This window comes from Palaemon carinicauda, chromosome 2 (genome assembly GCF_036898095.1).
Source record: "Palaemon carinicauda isolate YSFRI2023 chromosome 2, ASM3689809v2, whole genome shotgun sequence".
NCBI lineage: Eukaryota > Metazoa > Arthropoda > Malacostraca > Decapoda > Palaemonidae > Palaemon > Palaemon carinicauda.
Window position 1 is genome coordinate 157,801,375 of NC_090726.1, and position 24,429 is coordinate 157,825,803.

At 41.6% G+C, this 24,429-nt stretch overlaps 1 protein-coding gene across 1 annotated transcript in view; it reads right to left on the bottom strand.

Annotated features, from left to right (window-relative positions):
* MED16 (mediator complex subunit 16) overlaps nt 1-24,429 on the bottom strand; it is a 258,180-nt gene that overhangs the window by 117,431 nt on the left and 116,320 nt on the right. Inside the window, exons 4-7 of the mRNA XM_068359399.1 lie at nt 23,099-23,231; nt 15,264-15,377; nt 12,832-13,005; nt 12,406-12,521 (exon numbers count right to left, since the gene is read on the bottom strand). Of these exons, the coding sequence (XP_068215500.1) occupies nt 12,406-12,521; nt 12,832-13,005; nt 15,264-15,377; nt 23,099-23,231 (537 nt within the window). The remainder of the gene's footprint in view (nt 1-12,405; nt 12,522-12,831; nt 13,006-15,263; nt 15,378-23,098; nt 23,232-24,429) is intronic.

Below are 24,429 nucleotides of genomic sequence, written 5' to 3' on the forward strand. Positions count from 1 at the left end.
CGGGGTTAGGTAAGAGAGACAGGCGCGACAAGCAAGAATCCGCGAATACTTATTACCCCAGGTTCATATAACTCCTAACCCTACCAACTCACTGCCCATTGCCTATGCATAGTGGATTAACACACTAAGTACTGCCTAATATTGTTTTTACTTGGTTTCTATCATCATCTCCTCCTACGCCTATTGACGCAAAGGGCCTCGATTAGATTTCGCCAGTCATCTCTATCTTGAGCTTTTGAAATCAATACTTCCCCACTCATCATCTACTTCACGCTTCATAGTCCTCAGCCATGTAGGCCTGAGTCTTCCAACTCTTCTGGTGCCTTGAGGAGCCCAGTTAAAAGTTGGGTAAACTAATCTCTCTTGGGAGTGCAAAGAGCATGCCCAAACCATCTCCATCTTACCCCTCACCATGATCTTAGAAACATATGGCACTTGATAGTATAGTTATAGTTTTGTTTCTATTCCTGTCCTGCTATTTAACTCCCAATATTTTTCTGGGGACTTAGTTCTCAAATATACAAAAATCTGTTGGATATTGTTTCATTGTCATACCACAACTCATATCCATATAGCAACATAGATCTCACTAAACTGATATATAGCCTGATTTTTATACGTAATTTCACGATTTGATTTCCAAATTTTACTTTACCTAGCCATTTTCAATCCAATGTTGCCTTTCTTCATCTTCTGATGTTATAACAGATCCATCTCTCTTTTAAATAGGTATATGCTTTTTCTTTGCTCCTGTAGAGATTTCGTTAATAATTCTATGAGCAATTCTTACACCATAGCCACTCCCTGAATTCATAGCTATGTCAGCCTCACCTGGTTTCCTGTCTAAATATTCTCTCCTGTCATTCCTGCCTTTTCTTTTAAATTCACTATATATACTGGTATATTTAGCATGCTCTACCTTGTTATTTTCATTAATTCCTCGAAAACTTTCAACAATCAATTTCTGTCTTTGTCTGCTTTTTATGATATCCCAAGTATCATTTGATATACTGTACATGGTTTTCTCCTTGTAACTGCAGGTCCCAAAACTTCACTACCAACTGACAAATATATGTTCTTAATATCACACCATTCTTCTTTAATTGTCTGCTCTTCGTCTCTCCTAAAGTCTCTAAGTTTCTATCACAGTATAAAAATTTTGTAATTTAATTAAAATATTTCAGTGGGTGTACAGTACATGTGCACACATGTTCACTACATACTGGACACAGTAAGACTACGGTAGAGTACAGTACGTAACAATACAGCAGTCATCACGATACTTATACCAAAATAACACTGTTGTTCCTATCTAATATAACACTCGCTTATACTGTACTGTATATTACTGTAATTTAAGTAATGTACTATCATTATAGTACAGCTTAACTGTACTGTAAGTGTTCACTGTTTTAGTTCAGACGACTCGCACTGTTTGAAAACTCACTTCACACATACCTTACATTTACATATTGTAGAGTACAGTACGGGTAGCAATTTACGTATAGTACTGTATAATATATAATTAACATACAGTACTATACATTACTGTTAGACTTTACTACACAATATGTATACAATGATACTGCATTCAAGATTAACTAAGTGTACATATTTTATGCAAAGATCACTAATCATTTTCGTATGAAGTTCTACGCAAGTCTTGAAGCACGACGCAACTCCTGATGCGTCGTTTCTTGCACAGTCTTGCAAGGATTCACACATTTACAGTACATTACCTTGTACTGTAAATATAAACAATGTCCAGGAGTAGGTACTACTGTATACAAATACATCACTATATTCCACTGTCCTCCCTCTTGTGTAAGTAGGAGGCCATGAAGGTGGCTTGGCAATTATATACCCTAGCCTTGAACACCTGACTAAATACAAGATTCCTTTAAAAACTAAGGAGGGTCATTAGGGCCAATACCCTCGACTTCATGAGCCCTGATCCTAGCTGGTATCTCAACTCTCTCAGCAATCAAAGCATACACTCTACAGATAGTCTCAATGAGCTTGAAAGAGATAATATTTCCCAACACCTCTTTCTTGGTTCTGCCCGTGCTTAAGAAGAGTTGCCAACACTCAGGCCTGAGATGTCTGGTCATCTTCAGATAACACTGCAGAGCCATCACGGGACACTTTACGTAGAGAAGAGATTTAGAGAGTTTTGAACCTGGGTTCATGCACTCATAGGTTCTGTTTTGGCCACAAATTCTGGCAAAAAACTAAAGGAGACCTACTTCAAAACCTCAGCAGATGTTATTGAATAGGAGAGACCGTGCAGTTCACCTACTCTCTTCGCCGATGCTAAAGCTACCAAAAAGACAGCCTTGGTTGGCAGATGACGACATTCTCAAAGGATCCAACAGGGTACACCTAAGAGCCTTGAGAACGAGGGTCACATCCCACTCTGGGAACCTGAAGTCCTGAGGTAGACCAGAATGATCAAAGCTTCTCATGAGCATAAACAACTCCAAGAGGAGAAGTCTATACCCTTCAGTCAAAAGACCATGCTCGAAGCTGGGCGGTAGCCTTTGAAAGCCACAACTGAGAGGCACTTCTCATGGCAAAGGAAGACAGAGGAAATCATAGACCTCTGACCAGAGAGGTATCTCTTCTACAATACCAATTACAGAAGATGGCCCACTTATTCAGATATATAGTAGCAGAAGACTCACAGGTATCCAGACATCTGTGCAGTGTCTCACTAAAAGTCTTTCGCTTAGAAGTGATGCTGGATTCTGAAATCTTGAAGCTCAAGAGACTTCATGAATTAGTGGTACCTCTTAAGATGCAACTGACAAAGAAATATGGACCACTGGAGTAGTTCTCTCAGGACCTCAACTAGAAGTATTGACAGATTGAGATACCACTCAGCATGTGGCCATCTGGGAACCATCCCGGCATAATCAACATTCAGTTGATCAGCAATATGAAGAAAGGCATAAGTGACCCCATAGGTGTTAGAAGGTGTTGGGAGCTTCCTGCTTAGCATTGTAGCGAATAGGTTGATCCTGGGGAACATAACAAAGTAAGACGATGTACAGATGCTTTTCTTCTTCTGCCCATTGACCTAAGAGAACTTGGCTCATATAAAAAAAGTTACATGTCTGGAAGTAGAGAGTCGAGTGGGACTCCCCTGATGAATTTTCCTCGTTTAGTCATAAAGTAAGATCGACCTGAGCCTACGGCCCCATTGAAACTAGATGGAAAGGGTGATTCCTGGAGACTAACCAGTGATTCCTCAAACGCCATTGAAGAGATCTCTGGTGATGACACGAGGAATAAGCTTCTCTAGTGAGGAAAGGTGTGAGGAAAGGTGGCCGAGAAGACTCTGCCAACGCCAAACTAGTATTTCTGTTGGACTTTGAATGTCGCACTCCCTCCTTGATCCTGCTGATGTGATCGTCTGATGGAAAGAACCACAATGCTGCCGTGTCTATCAGTACTTCAACCTTTGCTTGGGTATGAGAATCAACTTCCAGTTTATAACAATCCCCATATTACAACCAGAATCAAGTAGCCAATCTTGATCCTGTAGCAAAAGCCTCAGGATCAGCCAAGGATTGAGATACATCACCAGACATATTCCTTATGAATGGACCTAAGCTGCTACCAAGGTGAACACACGAGTCTTGAACTGATACAGAGTTACTTCTACGAGAACTGATGCACCGGCCCTTGAAAGTACAGTAGGGTCCCGAATTATGCCAGAATTTGGTCGATCAATGACCCCGCATAAATGGAAAATTGCATATTTCGAAACACAACTAACAGAAATAATTCCATTAGGGCCATGGCAATCAGCAATTTGCTTATTCAAACGTGTTTATTACCCATTTCCAATACTCTCTATGTACTATACTGTATTTTTTATGATATTAAATTGTTCTTGTAAATAAATAAAACATTTAATATACTTTAAAGTTCAGATAACTTGAAAAAGGTTACAATTACAACTGATGGGTGTAAATACCGTATATTTCCGGTTATAACACAACCTAAAATACGGAGAAATTTTAATAAGTTTTTCATATCTATTATATAAGACAACTGGTGAATAGCAAACCCATCACTGTATAGACTAAGTTTTCCTGTATCATTGAAAATCCAAAATTATCAAAATAAAGGAGATTTTATATCATACGTTTCCTAAACACGCCAAAAAGCACAATAAAAAATGACGACCATTGTTTTGTTTGCATTTATCTCTGATCACAACGAAGAAACGAACGCATTTACACATCTGTGTATAGGTTAGTTTTTATATGATGATTTTGTTATTACCAATGTTGATCTACTTAATTTTTCTTAGAACTTCGAAATAAATGAAATAATGTTTTTCTTTAAGACGCCGCCTGAAACATAAACCTACCATTTATTTACTGTACGCTCCATCTTCGATCATAATAAACAAACAAAAGCATTAAACACACATGATCAAAGTGATAGCTAATGATATTAAAAGCATTTAGTAAATATTATGCTATTACAAATATTTTACTTATCGTATCCATATAAATTCCTAAATTCGTAGCAAAGCTGGAAAACTTTTTTATTTTTGCGTTTGATCAACAATAGCAAACTGTCGCTAATGACAGAATGACAATTTACGATAATTCTCAGTTACGAAAGATAATTGTCCTTTCCATATCCAAAATACTTTTCCTAACTTCAGTTATAAGTCAACTTTTACCCACCTCAATTATGGAACCCTCTGGAAAAAGGAAAAAGAAGAAGAAAGTACTAGGCCGGTTTTCAAAGTCATCGAACAATTAGATTACCGCTATAATGTTCAATATGACAGAGATGGTGCGAGATTGGAGAAGGTAACGAAAATTGAATCATGATTGATTTTTAATATAACTGAAACTTTGTGAAACAACAAAGATTTCATTTGTTTGAGAGATAGAGAGAGGTAAGAAATGAGGGGTAGCGAAAGGTATCCTAGAGAGAGAGAGAGAGAGAGAGAGAGAGAGAGAGAGAGAGAGAGAGAGAGAGAGAGAGAGAGATGGTTTTAAATATACTAAACAATAAATATGATAGGTTATATCACATTGGTGCTTGTGTAATATTAACTGTAAAGATGGTTTGGATATGTTAGGAAATGGTATAAACAATACTTTGTTACTGTATGCGTACGGCGTATTCTTGAGAGCGGCAGCTAGACATCAGCTGATCTGATCACAGCCAAAAGTAAAACAAAAAGAAGTCACCAATACTCAATTTTTAAAACACACCCGAAATTTAAAAACATAAGTACAAGTTTTATTATAGCGCAATTAACTATTTAAAGAGTAACAATTTTCTGGAATAGAATGGTGTTTCCTAAAATATAGTGGTTTGCTGACGAAATCGGATGCCGTATTTTAAGCTGCGATTGAAATGGATGTATACGCGATAAATTTTTTCGTTTCATATTTAATTGACACTTTTTAAGAAAACCTATTTTGGTTTCTTCATCTATATGTATGTATTGTATAACACGAGAGAGAGAGAGAGAGAGAGAGAGAGAGAGAGAGAGAGAGAGAGAGAGAGAGAGAGAGAGAGAGAGAGAGAGAGAGAGAGAGAGCTGTGGTAATCGAATGCTGTGTTTTTGTTTCTTATACTACCTGAAGCGAAGAATTGATCGCCACTACTAACAATAGTCATGTTAATTTCATTATCAAACTCAGGTTGCCATCTGTGACTAAGATTTTATTTCTTACAGAGAGAGAGAGAGAGAGATAGATTTGAGGTTTTCTGGTATCAAGTCTCTCTCTCTCACTCTCACTCTCTCTCTCTCTCTCACTGAAATATGACGAAATATTGCCGACTCGTTACCGAAGTTTAGGCTATTCACTGCTGATAAACAAACCCAGCCTAAACACCCACAGGGAAAAATAAAGCTTTTATGTATACTGTACTAAACAGAAAAAGTGCTTTAATATACCATCATTATAAACACTCATGATTCCTGCTATCTGTTATAACTTTATTGGCATGTAAATGCTGAGTGTATATTGGTGGGCTCAAGTCTCCTTCTGGGTATAAGATTTGGAGACCTCACAAGTAAAGCTGTTTCTATGCTAGACACATTTCCATAGGTTTCCCATGGTCTAAATACACTGGACCTTCACACTTGGAATTTATCCAGTAACATCTCACAGAGAAGGGGTTTTCTTGAAAAGTAGCCAAGCATATCTCTAAGCCTTGTAGAAACTGTACAATTAGTCTATAGTAGAACAGAAAGCCTTCCATAATTGGTGTAGTGGAAGAAACATTAATTCCGTCCGTGGTACTGTTCCCCAGGAAAACTCCAAAATCAAACCAAACAAGACCCCAACGGCGGAGCTTCCCAGCGCCGGCGGAAGAGGGCAATGCCTGTCGGGCAGGCAACAAGGCGGGCCTTGACATAACAAGAACCCGGCAGCCCGATGCAACCAACATCGGAGAAGCCGCCTGTCTCATATGTCTTGAGCCGCGGTGAAAACGGTGTGGGCCAAGTGTGTGTGCGTGGCCGTTGCAAAGCCACGACCACCCAAAACAATATACCCAGCTACTGGCATTCTGTCGTTTCCTCCACCCCTCTTCACCTCTTTCTCACCATCATCATCATCATCACCACCACCAAGTCCTGAGGCGACAGCACCGTGGGTGAAGGGGGCAGGCCTGGATAGCTGGAGGCCCTTAGCCCACGACTGCACTCAGGCGGCGAGTCTAAGATTCAGTCGCTCTCTGGTGACGGTGCCGTGACACCAGAGTTCGGCAGCTGGACCCGTGACTGGGCTGGCCTATTGAGGACACCGCAGCCCACCCCACATGGGGAGGCCCCTAGAAAAGGTGGGGTAAACATCGGACATGGCAAACCCGTCTGGTCAGCTCACCGCGGCTGGCGGACATCCCACTAATGCGGTCGAAACAACAAGATAAAAATATTAACCTTAGGTGCGTGGAACATCCGCACCCTCCAAGACGTGACGAACACCAACTGCCCGGAACGACGTACAGCCCTCGTCTGCAAGGAGTTAGCCCGCTTCAATGTTGATGTGGCGGCTCTAAGCGAGACCAGACTACCCGAAGAGGGCAACATTAGGGAAGCTGGAACAGGCTACACCATCTTCTGGAAAGGCAAGGCCCTAGAGGAGCCTCGCATCCACGGTGTCAGCTTCGCCATCCGTTCCCAGCTAGTGCAGCAGCACAACCTCGCTCCCAAGGCCATCAGTGAGCGCATGATGACTGTCCGCATCCCCATCACGCGGGACAGACACCTCATCCTGATCTCTGTCTATGCCCCGACTATGACCTCAACCGATGATGACAAAGCTGCCTTCTACACCCAGCTCGACCGCACCATCCAGGCAGTGCCCGTCAATGACAAGCTCGTTGTGCTTGACGACTTTAATGCCCGAGTAGGCAAAGACCATCGCCTGTGGGAGGGAATCATCGGCCGCCATGGCATTGGAAATTGCAACGCCAATGGCCAACTCCTACTGGGTCTGTGTGCAGAACACCAACTTGTGGTAACCAACACCATCTTCCAGTTACCAAAACGACAAAAGACCACATGGAGACACCCACGGTCTAAACACTGACACACCCTGGACTACGTCCTGACCAGAGCCAGAGACCGAGGAGACGTCCGCATCACCCGATCCATGCCCGGAGCGGACGACTGCTGGACGGACCACAGACTCCTCATCTCCCGACTCTCCGTGACGACCCTACGACCACCTAGAAGGGCACCTGACAGCGTACCACACTAACGCTTTGATTGTAGTAAGCTCCGCAACCCGCAGGTGGCACAAAACTACAAGGAGGCCTGCGAACAACACCTCGCAGACCCCGTGGGTCAGGCCACTGTTGAGCACCACTGGACCACCCTCAGAAACGCCATGGCCCGTGCCGCGGAGGAAACACTAGGCTACACCACCAAGAAACGGCAGGATTGGTTTGATGAGAATGATGCTACCATCTCTCTTCTCATTGAAACCAAACGACAAGCACGCCTGACTTTGGAAAACCAACCAACAGCAGCTAACAAATGTGCTCACAAGGTGGCTGAAGCTGGTTGCCAAAGAGGGATCCGTGAAGCCCAGAACACCTGGTGGCAAAGAAAAGCTGCAGAAATACAGAGTTTCGCTGACCAACGTGACCTGCGCAGCTTCTATGCAGCAACAAAGGAAATATTCGGTCCCACACGGTCATCAGTGGGCAGCCTGAAGGACGCGGATGGGGCCACGACCATCACCGACAGCGAGGGCATCCTGGCCAGGTGGAGGTCTCACTTTGAGAACCTCCTCAATGACCAAGCAGACACCCCAGACGATCTCCTGCGAATGACCCTGCAGCATCCCGTCCGACTGGATGGCACTACCACCCTCCATCCATGACTTCAACAAGGCCCTGCAGCGCATGAAGCCCGGCAAAGGCCCAGGGCCAGACAACATCCCGTTGGAGCTCCTCACTCACGGTGGCCCCGGTTTGAGGAACCGTTTGATGCTCCTTATACTGAAAATATGGGAGACCAAGACCCTCCCCAGTGACTTCCGCGATGCATACATCGTTACCATCTTCAAGAAGGGAGACAGGGAGAACTGTAACAACTACCGGGGAATATCACTACAAAGCATCGCGAGTAAGATTTTCGCTCGGATTCTCCTTGACCGCCTCCTTATTCTCGCAGAAGACGTCCTGCCAGTCTCTCAGTGCGGCTTTCGACCTTCCCGCGGGACCATAGACATGATCTTCTCTGCGCGACAACTACAAGAGAAAAGCCTCGAACAACAACAGCCCATAATGTTCATCTTCTGGGATTTGAAAAAGGCCTTCGACAAAGTACCTCGACCTGCCATGTGGGCTGTCCTCAAAAGATATGGCTGCCTACCCGATTTTGTCAAGCTGGTGCGTGCCCTCCATGACGGAATGGTTGGGAGATTCTGCCACCAGAACTCTCTTTCAGACCCATTCCCCATCAACGGCGGCCTGAAGCAGGGCTGTGTTCTGGCCCCAACGTGTTTCTCGCTATACACCGCAGCAATGCTCAACGAGATTCCCCCAGACACACCCTCAGTCGACCTACGTTTCCGCATGGATAGAGGCGCTTTCAACCTCGCCAGACTCCGCGCCAGAACCAAGACCACCTTGTGTGCAGTGCGAGAACTGCAGTATGCTGACGACAATGCCACCCCAGGTCAGACGGCAGAGGACCTGCAGTCGTTAGCTAATGCATACAACTCTGCCTACGAACGTTTTGGGATGCAAGTCAACACAGATAAAACCAAGACCCTCATCCAATATCCACCAGGACTGATGTTCCCAAACTTCAATACCACAGTGAATGACCAACCGTTAGAACAGGTGGACCAGTTCTCCTACCTAGGGAGCATCCTAACATCAGCTCCCACAAGCAAAAAGGACGTGGAGAACAGAATCAGGGCAGCCCACTCCGCCTTTGGCCGACTCAACTGCCGCGTATTTAACAATGACCACCAAAATAATGGTGTTCAGGGCAGTAGTCCTCTCCACGCTCCTGTATGCATGTGAAACATGGACGCTATATAGAAACGATATTAAAAACCTAGAACGCTTCCAACAAATGAAACTGAGGCAGATCTTGAAAATCCCCTGGGAGAGCCACACCACCAACATTGAAGTCTTAGAACGTGCCTCGCTGACCAGCGTGGAGGCCACCATCATCCACCACCGCCTCCGCTGGATAGGACACGTGCATAGGATGGATCCATCTAGGCTCCCAAAGAAAATATTCTACGGAGAACTGACCCAGGGCACCAGACCACGAGGAGCCCCGAAAATGCGCTATAAAGATCAACTAAAGCGCACCCTGGCTCTAACTGACATCGATCCTTCCTCATGGGAAGAAACAGCCAGGGACAGGAAAACCTGGAGGAGTATAGTACACCATGGCACCGTGGACTTCGAGGAGAGGAGGAGACAAAATGAGGAGGCTAGGAGGAGAAGAAGGAGAGAGCGATTAGAACAGCCCCGCCCACCACCTACCCTCCCTTGTGAACACTGTCCGCGACTCTTCCACCACAGACTAGGACTTAACAGCCACATCAGACATAAGCACCCACCCTATAGATAGGAGGCTGATGGCTAACGACAGAACCCAATACTCGGACACGAGTTGGCGCCGACGACGACGATTATAAACACTAACATTAAAATTATCGAAAGGTTAGTTAAAGTTGATTTCATTACAGTGAACCCTCGTTTATCGCGGTAGATAGGTTCCAGTCGCGGCCGCGATAGGTGAAAATCCGCGAAGTAGTGACACCATATTTACCTATTTATTCAACATGTATATTCAGACTTTTAAAACCTTCCCTTGTACGTAGTACTGTTAACAAACTACCCTTTAATGTACAGAACACTTAATGCATGTACTACAGTACCCTAAACTAAAACAGGCACAAATATTAAAGGTGATTTTATATCATGCATTTCCTAAACATGCTAAAAAGCACGATAAAAAATGGCAACCAATGTTTTGTTTACATTTATCTCTGATCATAATGTAGAAACAAACTGGAGGTAGAGCTTTGCTTATTACCCAGACATATTTCCCATACTTTTCCCTTAGAACTACATCACATCTTCCTACTTTAGATATATAGATATATATATATATATATATATATATATATATATATATATATATATATATATATATGTATATATATATATATATATATATATATATATATATATATATATGTATATATATATATATATATATATATATATATATATATATATATATATATATATATATATATATATATGTGTGTGTGTGTGTGTGTATATATATATATATATATATATATATATATATATATATATATATATATATATATATATATATATATATATATATATATTTTATATGTATACACATATACATACCTACATATATACATAAATACATGCATACATATATATATATATATATATATATATATATATATATATATATATTACTGTATATATATGGGTTATGGAAAAAATCCGCGAAGTGGTGAATCCGCGATGGTCGAACCGCGAAGTAGCGAGGGTTCACTGTATTGATGTGGAATTTTATCCTCAAATAAGCTATTTATTATGAAATTATGTTAATAAGATGTAAGGTAAATATCGTTTTGTAACATTTATTATCAAGCACCGTATTTAGGGCAACCAATATACTTAAAAACCCAATAGATTTGATACATTTTATAGTGCTTGACTCGCAGACTTTGAACAGCTTCGCAGATACAGAAAATTTATTTTTGAAAAATGGCGACTGCATAAATAGGGAATTGCATAATTCCGGACCATACTGTATGTATCCTTCAGAACCACTGAAGTATGAAGTTTCCTTTCTCTCTCTCTGATGGAATTCAATAAAGAATGTACTGTTTCCATCCTGAACTTCGTTTGACACAAAACTCCTAATGTGGAGAAAGGGTCTCTAGCCCCAATTCACTTCTCCACTAGGAAGAGTCGAATTTAGAAGCCTGGAGAATTGTCTCAAACCAATTTGAGTGCGTTCTTCTCCAACATTCTTTTTACCCGGAAAGGGTAGTAAGAAACCACCACCAAGGATATTCACTGCCATGGGTCCCATGTCTCTGCCAAGATACCCAATTGCAAGAAAAGCATCACCTTTCTCTTGGAAGCAGGAGAGAAGGAATGCTGGTATCAATGTTTCCCTCTCCATCCCTTCTTCTCACTGCTATCCTACTTGGAAGGACCAAGTTGGATGTCTCAAAGGGCTTCTTTCAGGAAAAAGTTACCGACCATCCTTATTCGGTAATACTTCAAATACAGCAGGACACAGTAATGCAACCAATTCAAAGAGGGTGTAATAACATTTCAGAGGTGATCATAAAATAAATCAACTGTATTTCACAACAAACTTCAAGTGGATTATTTCTGGAATATTTTCAAAATATTTTCCTCTTTAAGTCATGGGGAAAATGTCATTAAATCTAGCAATCTGTAAGCTATCTGAAAATATGATAATCAATTTTATAAAAGTGGAAAGAAATATCATGATAATAGTTATAGTTCAATTTTATGAGACTGTCAAGTCTCCCAAAGATTTTTTCTTAAAAGCAAGGAAAAATACTGTATGCACGATGTAAATTTGCAGAGACGGCCAATTATGGTAGAAAACCCCAAATTTAAGAGATGATAAGCAAATGACAGAGAATACAACAACTATGTAGTACTATTTACCAGGTGCCACTCATGGCATATTACAAATGGTGATCCCCTAGAAGGACAGGTGTTTTGGAATTTTTATTTGATAAAATGTGAAAATGATACAAAACAGAAAATGGTCACTCATTTGAACAGTTATGCATGAATGGTTCACCATCTCATGCAACAACACAAAATATACTAAAATCTTACCTGTTGAGGTGCTGGGCCTTCTGCTGGTTTTTCAACAGTTAATGCAACTAACAAACTGTTAGGATCCTCATACTCTGTGTATCGTAAACAAGATACTCTTACAAGTCCTTCATTCTCTGAAAGAGAAATCACAATGAATACTGAGTTTGAAACCCTTACTTCACAGTTACCAAATTAGCAAGTAAAGTTTATATTTCATTCAAATTCAAAATTATCATTTTCCTTGCTTTACAGTAGTCTGACAAAATCTCATGTCACATTTTAGGCACTCATAAGGGTGGCCAAACAGAACTTGTTCTTAATTTAAAAATTAAATTGGGGCATGAAAAAGTTAATAAAATGGCAACTAGATAAGAAGAGGCAAAGAAATTGGTTTAAAATAAACACCAAGAAGCAATTAGCCTGGAAACTAAGAAGTTCACTTACTCTGACTACTGTGCCACGCAGTGCCTGATCGAAAAGGGCAAAATGACTGTGCAGCTTGGATGTTCACTAATATATCTCTCTTCCCTCCACCATAGTCAGGATCTGGTAACTTGAGCTCTGCACGCCAGCACTTGATCACCTCTGGTTTCCATGTTGCTATGTGTATGTGTCCACCTGTTTTCAAAGGAAAATAATCAAAGTTGAAATGTTTAGCAAACATGACATAAATTTTAACGTTAGACAAGTTCACTATATATCTATTTAAAAAAAGGTTACTATTTTCATACAAACCTTCCACTTATATATACACCCAAATTATCATCTTTGAATATTCCTGATACACAAGTTTGTTTAACAGATAAAATAATAGCACTGAGCATACATCTGTATTCACATGCGTACAACAGTCAACTGCCTTACTTTTTATGATGTCTGGATTGTTGACTGGAAGATCACTAGTGCAAGTAGGATTGGGTTCTTTTATAAGAGATAATTTGCATGACAAAAGTCAATTTTGTTTGATAAAAAATAAAAATGTTTCACTACAAACCCACACCACATGTAGACCATACAGTAATCTACAAGGGGAAACTTGAACTTCTAAATGGCCCTGCTTACTGAGAGTAAACAACTCTTAGGAAGCAATTTAGTAAGGTTCTGGTAAAAGATTGGAGTAATAAAATGTGGAATAGGTAATGATAGTGTAAAGTTAAACATTTGTAAATGAGTTCTCCCTCTTGAAAAAGTAAGCATCTATCCATTATGAAAGATATTTTAGCTACTAACAGTCCCAATGAAATTAAGTTAGGCTTTTGTTTGTTATATCGTTAAGATAGAAATTAATAAAAATTGATTGGCACCTACTGATGCTTAACATTTAAATTATGTTAACATCACAATTAAATTTAAAAACAAGAGTGAGGAAAGCCCTGTTTTTGTAGACATGAATTTTAATATGTTCCGTTTAGTCATCCATTATTGTGCTCTTAGGATTACTTGTCTGGGCCAGTATAAGTCCTTTTCTAAATATAAGCTTTATGGAATGGTTTGTGGAAAAGAACCGTCAAGATATATCTTCCCCAAGCTCTCTAGTCCTTTAAATACATAGGTTTTGGATTGGATATATGAATTTGGGCTATACAGCACAGTGTTGGCCCTTTTAAGACCATTCAGTACCCAAGTGCAACTGGGAAAACCTTGTAGTTATGCTATTGAAGTATGAGTAAGAAACAATGAACAGCAAGAAGGATAAAGGAAGCTGGAAAAAGAGGCCAAGTAGAAAAATATAAAGTGCCATTAGTGGCCAATGAAATGTGGCCAAGTTATATCTCAGAAGATGTACCCCTAAGGAATGGCAAAAAGTTCTGCGAAACATTCCTCATCATATGCTGCACCATCTGGTTGGGCAGAAAATATACTGGTAGCTTGAAGCTGAGACTTGGAAATAATCACCCAATGGTGTGTCTCATTGGTGTCGTACTTTATACCTTTCTATAACAAACATTGAAACCCTTTTTAATTCACTTGGCTCTACAAAAACAAAATCCTTAGCAAATAGGAAATAAAATACAGTAGAGTACAGTATTTTGTTTTTCAGATTCCTTATTTCAGTTATCTCACATCATGCCACTATTTTACCCTTTTCTTGTCAAGTGGTATCTTAGAAACATAGAAGGTCACCCCTCAACTCAAAACTTAATAGTCCAGTATATGCACTTCTAATCCTTGGCTAAAGGCATTTATGAAGATAAAGACTTTGGGCAAAAGAAACCTACTTTCTGGTACCTTGCATTCTAACACTATTGAAGGTCCTTCCATATCTGTTCTAAGACTAGAATGGTTAACTACCCAGATGGGATGCCACTAACCATAATACTGTATGATTAGTTGCATTTGTAGATAAAGTAGTTTGAAGACTTTAAGAGATATGTTTTTCAAGAGAAAGGTGGTGACTGGTCAAAGATGCTACATCAGGAAGATTCAATTTGCAAGAATACGCATGCCCCCAATTATGACAACCTCTGGATTCTGACATAATACCTATGAGTGTTGTTCAAGGTTAGTTATTGCTGGAAAATCCTGACAATAGGCTAGTTAATTACAGAGGGAAGGATGATGATAATGCCACTCTTAACAAACTTTCTGGGGTTGATAGCACTGAGCTTTACAAGTTTCTTCTCTTGCATTGTTTATTAATCAAGCAAACTGAAAGCTAAACCTGGCAGCATCAGCTTTCACAATATAAACCAATGGTCATACAGTAATCATGTATGTGTCATTCTCACATCAATCCACAAAGGACATACGGTATACTTGATCTAAAATCACCATCAACTTCCTGGCAACTTAAAATGTTTAGCCCACTAAAAACAGAAATTGGCAAGTAAAATCATTAACCAGTGAAAACATGAGAAAATAAGGCAATTACTTACTTGGTGCAAGAGCAGCTGAGGCTACAGTGAAGTTATCCCGTGTCTGACCAAGGACAACCTTCTTTTCCGTATAGAGTGTACCTTCATGAGTCAGTGCACACAGCAGTAATAACCCTAAAAGGCAATTTTTTTATTTAGCACAGTGTAACTGTTGATGAAGATCTAAATAAATATTGATCCTCAAGCACAATTCTTGAAACTTCAATGGTACAAAGACATCTAGCATTTTCACAAAGCATATACTGTACAATAAAATCTTGCAAATCTGGATACTTTTATTCCGGATTGCCAGATTATCTGGACATTATATTGGACCGAGTGCTTTTTTTATTGAAATAGTAGAAATGATATTAAGATTTCATTGAAATACTTTGGTAGTGTTAAACAGTATATGTATTCTGTATATAAAAAACATTTACAATAATCAATCAATATTTCAAAATAATTCAAAATAATTGCCCATAAATTGCTAAATCATAAAAAATTTCCTTCCATAACTTCCTGCACTCACTGTACCACTAGTGACAAAGGTTGTAATTTCCCATTATTAATATCACCCTTTAAGCTATTAAATAAAAATACTAAAATATTGATCAAACAGCTCTTTAAAATAAGCTAAATTATTACCACATGACTTATACTGTTTCTGCTGTAAAAGCATCATTAACTTTCTACTAATAGTAAAGAAATATGGTTAAATTCATAATAATTTCTAAGTGAAAAAATATAAAATGTTATTTTTATTAATAAAATAAATTTTTGAATATACTTACCCGATAATCATGTAGCTGTCAACTCCGTTGCCCGACAGAATTCTATGGAGGGATACGCCAGCTATCACAATACTAGAAGGGGGTGTATTTACCAGCGCCACCTGTGGCCAGGTACTCAAGTACTTCTTGTTGACACCTCCTCAATTATTCCTCGGTCCACTGGTTCTCTATGGGGAGGAAGGGAGGGTCGATTAAATCATGATTATCGGGTAAGTATATTCAAAAATTTATTTTATTAATAAAAATAACATTTTTCAATATTAAACTTACCCGATAATCATGTAGCTGATTCACACCCAGGGGGGTGGGTGAAAAACCAGTGTACAAGACTAAAGGATAGCTAAGTATCCCGTATTTCATATAATCAGTTATCCACAATAACAATGAAATAATAAGTACCTGGTAAGGAAGTCGACTTGAACCGTTACTCTGCCTTTAATAAGATCGTCTTCCTTACTGAGCGCAGCGTTCCTCTTGGGAGGCTGAATCAACTCAAAGGTGCTAAAGTATACAGGGCTGCAACCCATACTAAAGGACCTCATCACAACCTTTAACCTTGGCGCTTCTCAAGAAAGAATTGACCACCCGCCAAATCAACAAGGATGTGGAAGGCTTCTTAGCCGACCGTACAACCCATAAAAAGTATTCAAGAGAAAGGTTAAAAAGTTATGGGATTATGGGAATGTAGTGGCTGAGCCCTCGCCTACTACTGCATTCGTTGCTACGAATGGACCCAGGGTGTAGCAGTACTCGTAAAGAGACTGGACATCTTTGAGATAGCATGATGCGAACACTGACTTGCTTCTCCAATAGGTTGCATCCATAACACTCTGCAGAGAACGGTTCTGTTTGAAGGGCACTGAAGTAGCCACAGCTCTCACTTCATGTGTCCTTACCTTCAGCAAAGCAAGGTCTTCTTCCTTCAGATGAGAATTTGCTTCTCTAATCAGAAGCCTGATGTAGTAAGAAACTGAGTTCTTAGACATTGGTAGAGAAGGCTTCTTGATAGCACACCATAAGGCTTCTGATTGTCCTCGTAATGGTTTTGACCTTCTTAGATAGTACTTAAGAGCTCTAACTGGGCAAAGTACTCTCTCCAGTTCGTTCCCCACCATGTTGGACAGGCTTGGGATCTCGAACGACTTAGGCCAAGGACGGGAAGGAAGCTCGTTTTTAGCCAAAAAACCGAGCTGCAAGGAACATGTAGCCGTTTCAGATGTGAAACCTATGTTCCTGCTGAAGGCGTGGATCTCACTTACTCTTTTACCTGTTGCTAAGCACACGAGGAAAAGAGTTTTTAATGTGAGGTCCTTAAAAGAGGCTGATTGGAGCGGTTCAAATCCTGATGACATTAGGAACCTTAGGACCACGTCTAGATTCCAGCCTGGAGTGGACAACCGACGTTCCTTTGAGGTCTCAAAAGACCTAAGGAGGTCCTGTAGATCTTTGTTGGAGGAAAGATCCAAGCCTCTGTGGCGGAAAACCGCTGCCAACATACTTCTGTAACCCTTGATCGTAGGAGCTGATAGGGATCTTACGTTCCTTAGATGTAACAGGAAGTCAGCAATCTGGGTTACAGTGGTACTGGTTGAGGAAACTGCATTGGCCTTGCACCAGCTTCGGAAGACTTCCCATTAAGACTGATAGACTCTGAGAGTGGATGTCGTCCTTGCTCTGGCAATCGCTCTGGCTGCCTCCTTCGAAAAGCCTCTAGCTCTTGAGAGTCTTTCGATAGTCTGAAGGCAGTCAGACGAAGAGCGTGGAGGTTTGGGTGTACCTTCTTTACGTGAGGTTGACGCAGAAGGTCCACTCTAGGAGGAAGAGTCCTGGGAACGTCGACCAGCCATTGCAGTACCTCGGTGAACCATTCTCTCGCGGGCCAGAGGGGAGCAACCAACGTCAGCCGTGTCCCTTTGTGAGAGGCGAACTTCTGAAGTACCCTGTTGACAATCTTGAACGGCGGGAATGCATACAGGTCGAGATGGGACCAATCCAGCAGAAAGGCATCCACGCGAACTGCTGCTGGGTCTGGAATCGGAGAACAATACAAGAGGAGCCTCTTGGTCATCGAGGTAGCGAATAGATCTATGGTTGGCTGACCCCACAGGGCCCAAAGTCTGCTGCAAACATTCTTGTGAAGGGTCCACTCTGTGGGGAAGACCTGACCCTTCCGGCTGAGGCGATCTGCCATGACATTCATATCGCCCTGAATGAGCCTCGTTACCAGCGTGAGCTTTCGATCTTTGACCAAATGAGGAGGTCCCTTGCGATCTCGAACAACTTCCTCGAATGAGTCCCTCCCTGCTTGGAGATGTAAGCCAAGGCTGTGGTGTAGTCGGAGTTCACCTCCACCACCTTGTTAAGCTGGAGGGACTTGAAGTTTATCAAGGCCAGATGAACTGCCAACAACTCCTTGCAATAGATGTGAAGTGTCCTTTGCTCCTGATTCCATGTTCCCGAGCATTCCTGTCCGTCCAGTGTCGCACCCCAGCCCGTGTCCGATGCGTCCGAGAAGAGACGGTGGTCGGGGGTCTGAACAGCCAATGGTAGACCTTCCTTGAGAAGAATGCTGTTCTTCCACCACGTTAGAGTAGACCTCATCTCTTCGGAAACAGGAACTGAGCCCGTCTCTAGCGTCATGTCCTTTATCCAGTGAGCAGCTAGATGATACTGAAGGGGGCGGAGGTGGAGTCTCCCTAACTCGATGAACAGGGCCAGCGATGAAAGTGTCCCTGTTAGACTCATCCACTGCCTGACTAAGCATCGGTTCCTTCTCAGCATGCTCTGGATGCATTCTAGGGCTTGGAAGATCCTTGGGGCCGACGGACAAGTCCGAAAAGCTCGACTCTGAAGATCCATACCCAAGGAGACAATGGTCTGGGATGGAACGAGCTGAGACTCCTCAAAATTGACCAGGAGGCCCAGTTCCTTGGTCAGATCCATAGTCCATTTGAAAATCTCCAGACAGCGACGACTTGTGGGAGCTCTTAAAAGCCAGTCGTCTGACGGAGCCGGACACAAGATCATGATACTGCTGCACAGTCTGTAAACTGTCAATCATGGGCAAGCGAGGAAGTACAGTGACAACCCGAATCTGTCTAGACTGTCTGGGTCGTACAGACAACTCCTTAACGGGTTGCTGAGGTTGCCGCACTGCGTCACAACAAGTCCCTTCTGTTGGTTGTTGAACGTCTTCCCCGTGACACATTGACTCCGTAAACAAAAAATTCTCTAACAAGGACTAAGCTTGGACTGCATGTCATGCAACACAGCTCAAGGTCTATGGGAGCAGGTGTGGTAACAGACGGGATTAGCGGCTGAAGTGGAACCATTACCTTCCCTGTAAGCATGTTATGCTTAAATAAAAGTCCATAAGAGGTTATGCAGCTAAAGGCTCCCTCCAAATGACAGAGTCCTCAAGGGAATATCAGAAGGAGGGAGAAAAGAACTTTCTCATCTACAGGGACCTTATCCTAGAAAAGCTAAGTTCTCTGAGTGAGGGTTCACTGGTGCAAAAGCAGCAGACTAGAAGGCAACGTTATGAAACTGCTTGACAGTCTAGTGAGTTGGCAACAACCCAAGATGTGTTGAGAAGCATGCGGTAAGGTATGCAGAGCATGATGAATGCAGAGTATGCTGTATGCAGAGCATGCTGTATGTAGAGCATGTTGTATGCAGAGCATGCTGAATGCAGAGCATGCTGTATGCAGAGCATGTTGTATGCAGAGCATGCTGAATGCAGAGCATGCTGTATGCTGAGCATGTAGTAAGCAGAGCCTGCTGTAAGCAGAGCCTGCTGTAAGGAAAGCAGAGCGTGTGCATGGCGTTTAACATTTCTCAGAAATTCCATGACCAGTGCTAGAGTGCTTTATGCATGCTTGCATGGGGTTTAAACCATGGTAAGAAAATGGAGGTAAGGTATGCTGAACAGCAGAGTCAGAACGAGCTGGAACAACAATAGTTGTGGTTTCCTCTTCAAGACTCCGATGAGGGAACACCTGAGGCTCAGTCTGCAAAGGCTGAATAAAAGACAAGCAGAAGGAAGGCGCATGGGTGGAGGAGGCTGACTCCTAGCATGAGTGGTTGAACCCAAGGGTTGCGCTTGCTGAGCGGTTGGCGGAAGCGGAGTAGCAAGTTCCAGTTCCTGTGGTGTGAGCGGAGCGCGATGAGGAAGAGGCTGCGCAGAACAAGGTAAATGTCTCGCAAGCTGAGGCTCCTGAGGCGCAAGGCTAAGGTGTTGTGGTGCTTGCCTTGTGGAGGGTTGAGCTCGCTGCAGCGAGAGCTGAGGAGCTGACTCATGGACGGGAGAGGTTGTTGTACCTCAACCGAGTGTTGCATCACTGGTGGAGCAGGAAGTGGAGGCGGAGGAAGAGAGGTATAATCCTCCTGATCCCAATGTAAAGGTTGCCTTAAGGAAGGCGGAGGCTGAACACCACAGGGAACAGCAAACTCAGCACGTGGCTCAACATCGTACGCCTGGCAGGTGGAACTGCTGGCAGGTGGTACTGCGATCAGGCGGAGCGAGTGTAGGTGGAGGGAGTGTAGGCGGAGGCGGAGGAGCAACACTCTCAGCCCGACACTCACGCATCAAGTCCGAAAGCTGTGCTTGCATGGACTGTAGTAGAGTCCACAACATCGTACGCCTGGCAGATGGTACTGTGATCAGGCGGAGCGAGTGTAGGTGGAGGGAGTGTAGGCGGAGGCGGAGGAGCAACACTCTCAGCCCGACACTCACGCATCAAGTCCGAAAGCTGTGCTTGCATGGACTGTAGTAGAGTTCACAACATCGTACGCCTGGCAGGTGGTACTGTGATCAGGCGGAGCGATCATAGGCGGGGGGGAGTGTAGGCGGAGGCGGAGGCGCAACACTCTCAGCCCGACACTCACGCATCAAGACCGAAAGTTGTGACTGTATGGACTGCAGTAGAGTTAACTTGGGGTCGGCAGACACTAAGTTCTGCTGAGGTAAAGCCTTAACAGCAGAGATCTGTTGTGGCAGAACCTTACTCCTCTTAGGCGGAGTGTAATCAACTGATGACTGAGGAGAGTCAGAGCTAACCCAATGACTGCATTCGGGTTGTGAACTTTAACTTCGTACGTCTGGCATAGGTCTGGACTTAACGTTTAAGAGGTCTTGAGACCTGAGACCAGCGTTACTCTGCCTTTATTTTCTCCCCTAATCTCTTCTGCAGACGAGCAAAATAAGGGCTCAATCGTCTGCGGGTGGGAGTGACGGTCTCGGTAAGACACGCCCACAACCACCGAGAATACTTCTGTGCGCCGATCAAGGCCTGCTGAACCCTTATGCCCTTCGACATTGCTTCTCCCCTGGGCTTGGGAGCTTGCAAGAGGTCCCGGACTGGGAGGACGACTGGCGCGCACAAAAGTACCCTCACGCACTAATCACTTATCACTTTGATTTCTGTTTGCACTTATTTCACTGAACTCGAAACTTTAAGTGGTTTGTACCTGAAATACGCAATTCTATCCTTTCTCAAAGTTAGTAATTGCGAAAACAGAATTACAATGTAACAGAAAAATCTAATGAAAGATAATTCAGTGGTTGGAAAGAGACTAAACACTAGATCACTCTAGAAACGTTTAGTTTCTTCCCCTAAAGAGACTAGGGAGAAGAGCAAAAAACGAAAACGACGTTACTCGTACGCCTGGCAGGCTTGAATGAAACGTTTATCCTCTTTCTCCCTCCGTCTCTATCTCTCTCTCTCTCTCTCTCTCTTGACTTAGAACCTGAGAGAAGAGCCCAATCATATATATCGTTAAAACATATTATCGTTAAAGGAAAAAACTGAAAAGTTCCTTTATTAGGATCAAAACCATTAAGTTAAGAAAGAATGAACAAAACGCTAGACACGGTTACTCTTACTGCAACGTGAAACCGTGAACATTCTTTCTCTATCGTAACGATAGAGTGCAAGTTGAACGTTCTGAACGTCAACAACTGCAGAGACAAAACAAAACGTTAGTTCAACTTTGAAAACAGTACGAGACTGTCAAAGAAAATCTTTCAAACTCTGTGGCGGAAATAGCATAATATGTTAACAGGTAAAACCGAAATGACGGGCTCAAAGTTTATTAACTTCGGTAAAAGACCGCCTACTATTAGGAAGGTCGAATATAAACAAATATAAAAATTAATTTTAATGAGTTTATAATAAAAGGAAGTTAATCGAAGAGGCCTATAAGAGGCGGAGAGATATAAAATAAATCTATAACTTTTGTTAAGCAAAATTAAGAAAGAGAGTCTATACTCTCTTAGACACCAACACTTCCGTCTAAGGGAAGGGTCGGCCATTGAAAGGTGAACGAGAGTTCATACTCTCTCGTCACCATAATTAATCAAATTAATTCCAAAAGCTAACTAAGCTAATATAGAAGTTTCCAGTAAAGCGACAGCCGAAATCAAAGAGAAATACTTCACCAAAGTCGTGAAAATACTCCAAGAACATAAGCGTATCCCAGAACGTCTTGCCGGAAGCACGACAGAGGAATAATTGAGGAGGTGTCAACAAGAAGTACTTGAGTACCTGGCCACAGGTGGCGCTGGTAAATACACCCCCTTCTAGTATTGTGATAGCTGGCGTATCCCTCCATAGAATTCTGTCGGGCAACGGAGTTGACAGCTACATGATTATCGGGTAAGTTTAATATTGAAAAAACAATAATAATTAGACAAAAATTAAACAATATAAACTAGTTTGAAATATGAGTGAGAGTCCTTTTTTTGTGCTTGTTTGCATAAAAGCTATCTTCAGAATGCCATAAAGAACTTTTCTATAATAATAAGCAAAGAAAAAAATTAAAAAAAGCAACTTTGAATTCAGGCCACTAGATAAAGATCATAAGCACTGGATGTATTCCAGGTCTGACACATACCATTCATCTTCAAAACAGGAATGTAAAAACCAGGGTCATGAGTATTTATATATCTAGAATAGCAAAAAGTTAATTTGTTCAATGATAAAATTAGTCATCTATCAAACCAATAATCAGAGACAAAAAGTTTGTTTTCCTTGTGTCTAGAATAGGTGGTACTCTACCTACCTGAAGCTGTCACGGCAAAAAATCCTACATGTCCAAATTGGCCATGGTCCATCAAAGTTGGTTTGTGTGACTGGGCGCCAAACTTTTCAGTATATGGTGAATTAACTTTCAGGTCACATGATGTGAGGCATGCCTGTGAAATAACAGAAAATTGAAACATTATTTACCATGTTCAGCTATACAATTTGAAAAATTCATAGCATATGTAACTCGAAGAATATAACAGGGAAGCTTTCTTTTAAACTGCATTTTGAATATTCAAAGAATTAATAGACCACTGACTTTTTCAACGCCCCTTAAGAACAACACTCTAGCTGTATATGGACTCAAAATTAAATACTGCACTGTCATTTAAATCATTTCTATTTAGTGTAAACAATTAATCCATCACAATTTTATCTATAAAAACAATCCATACATTCATATAAAATTCATCCCATATAAATCTATTGCTAGAAGAATAAGACACACAATAAAGAAGCTTATTAACAAATCCCACCACGAAGTTACATAAATTCTAGGTGGTCTACTCAACAAATTTATATAAAATTAAAATACTTTACAGTTTAACAGTACATATTATTGGAGTCCGGAATCGGTTCCGTACATACAGATGTTAAGGAACAGGTACGGGACATGTTGAATGGTCCTTGGCCCATAGAAATCATAAACAAGATGTACTAGGATTTCTATGTCTAACCTAACCTAATCTAACTTTCCTCCCTTTTCGAATAAACGATCCGTACTAGTTGTATTGACACGAAAGCTGCCGCACCAATGGTCACTTCGTTACTATAAATACTACTATTACCAAATCCAGGATTGCTAGCAATAATGTAATACTGACAATAGTTCTATATTCTTAAGCAGATTTTAGTAGAAGTAAAAAAATTCAATATACAATCTTTGATTTAGTACAAACCCATCATTTTACATGTGAACCATATCATTTTCCAGACATGCTCCAAAAGGAGAAGAATTCTTTCCTAGTCAGTAATCTGTATGTCCAGGCTCCAAAAAGCCTCTAGGGATAGTCAAGCCATTCAAAGTTTTGTATGACCTTACTGCAAGAGAGGATGGCAGAGAAGGAAAAAAACTTTTCAGTGATAGGATTTCAAAAGGCTTTTATACTGGAGTAGCCAGGTGATTCAGTACCAAAGGTAAGTCGCAGGATAGAGGATTGAGAATCTTAGGAGGAAAAAATCTATCTAAAAGGTCTGGCACAACCTATAGACTTCACTCAAAACACATGAATTAATACCTCACAATTAGATAAGCCTGAGTCAAAGCAGACCTGTATCGTTTAGTTGAAGACGCAGAAAGCTTCCTCA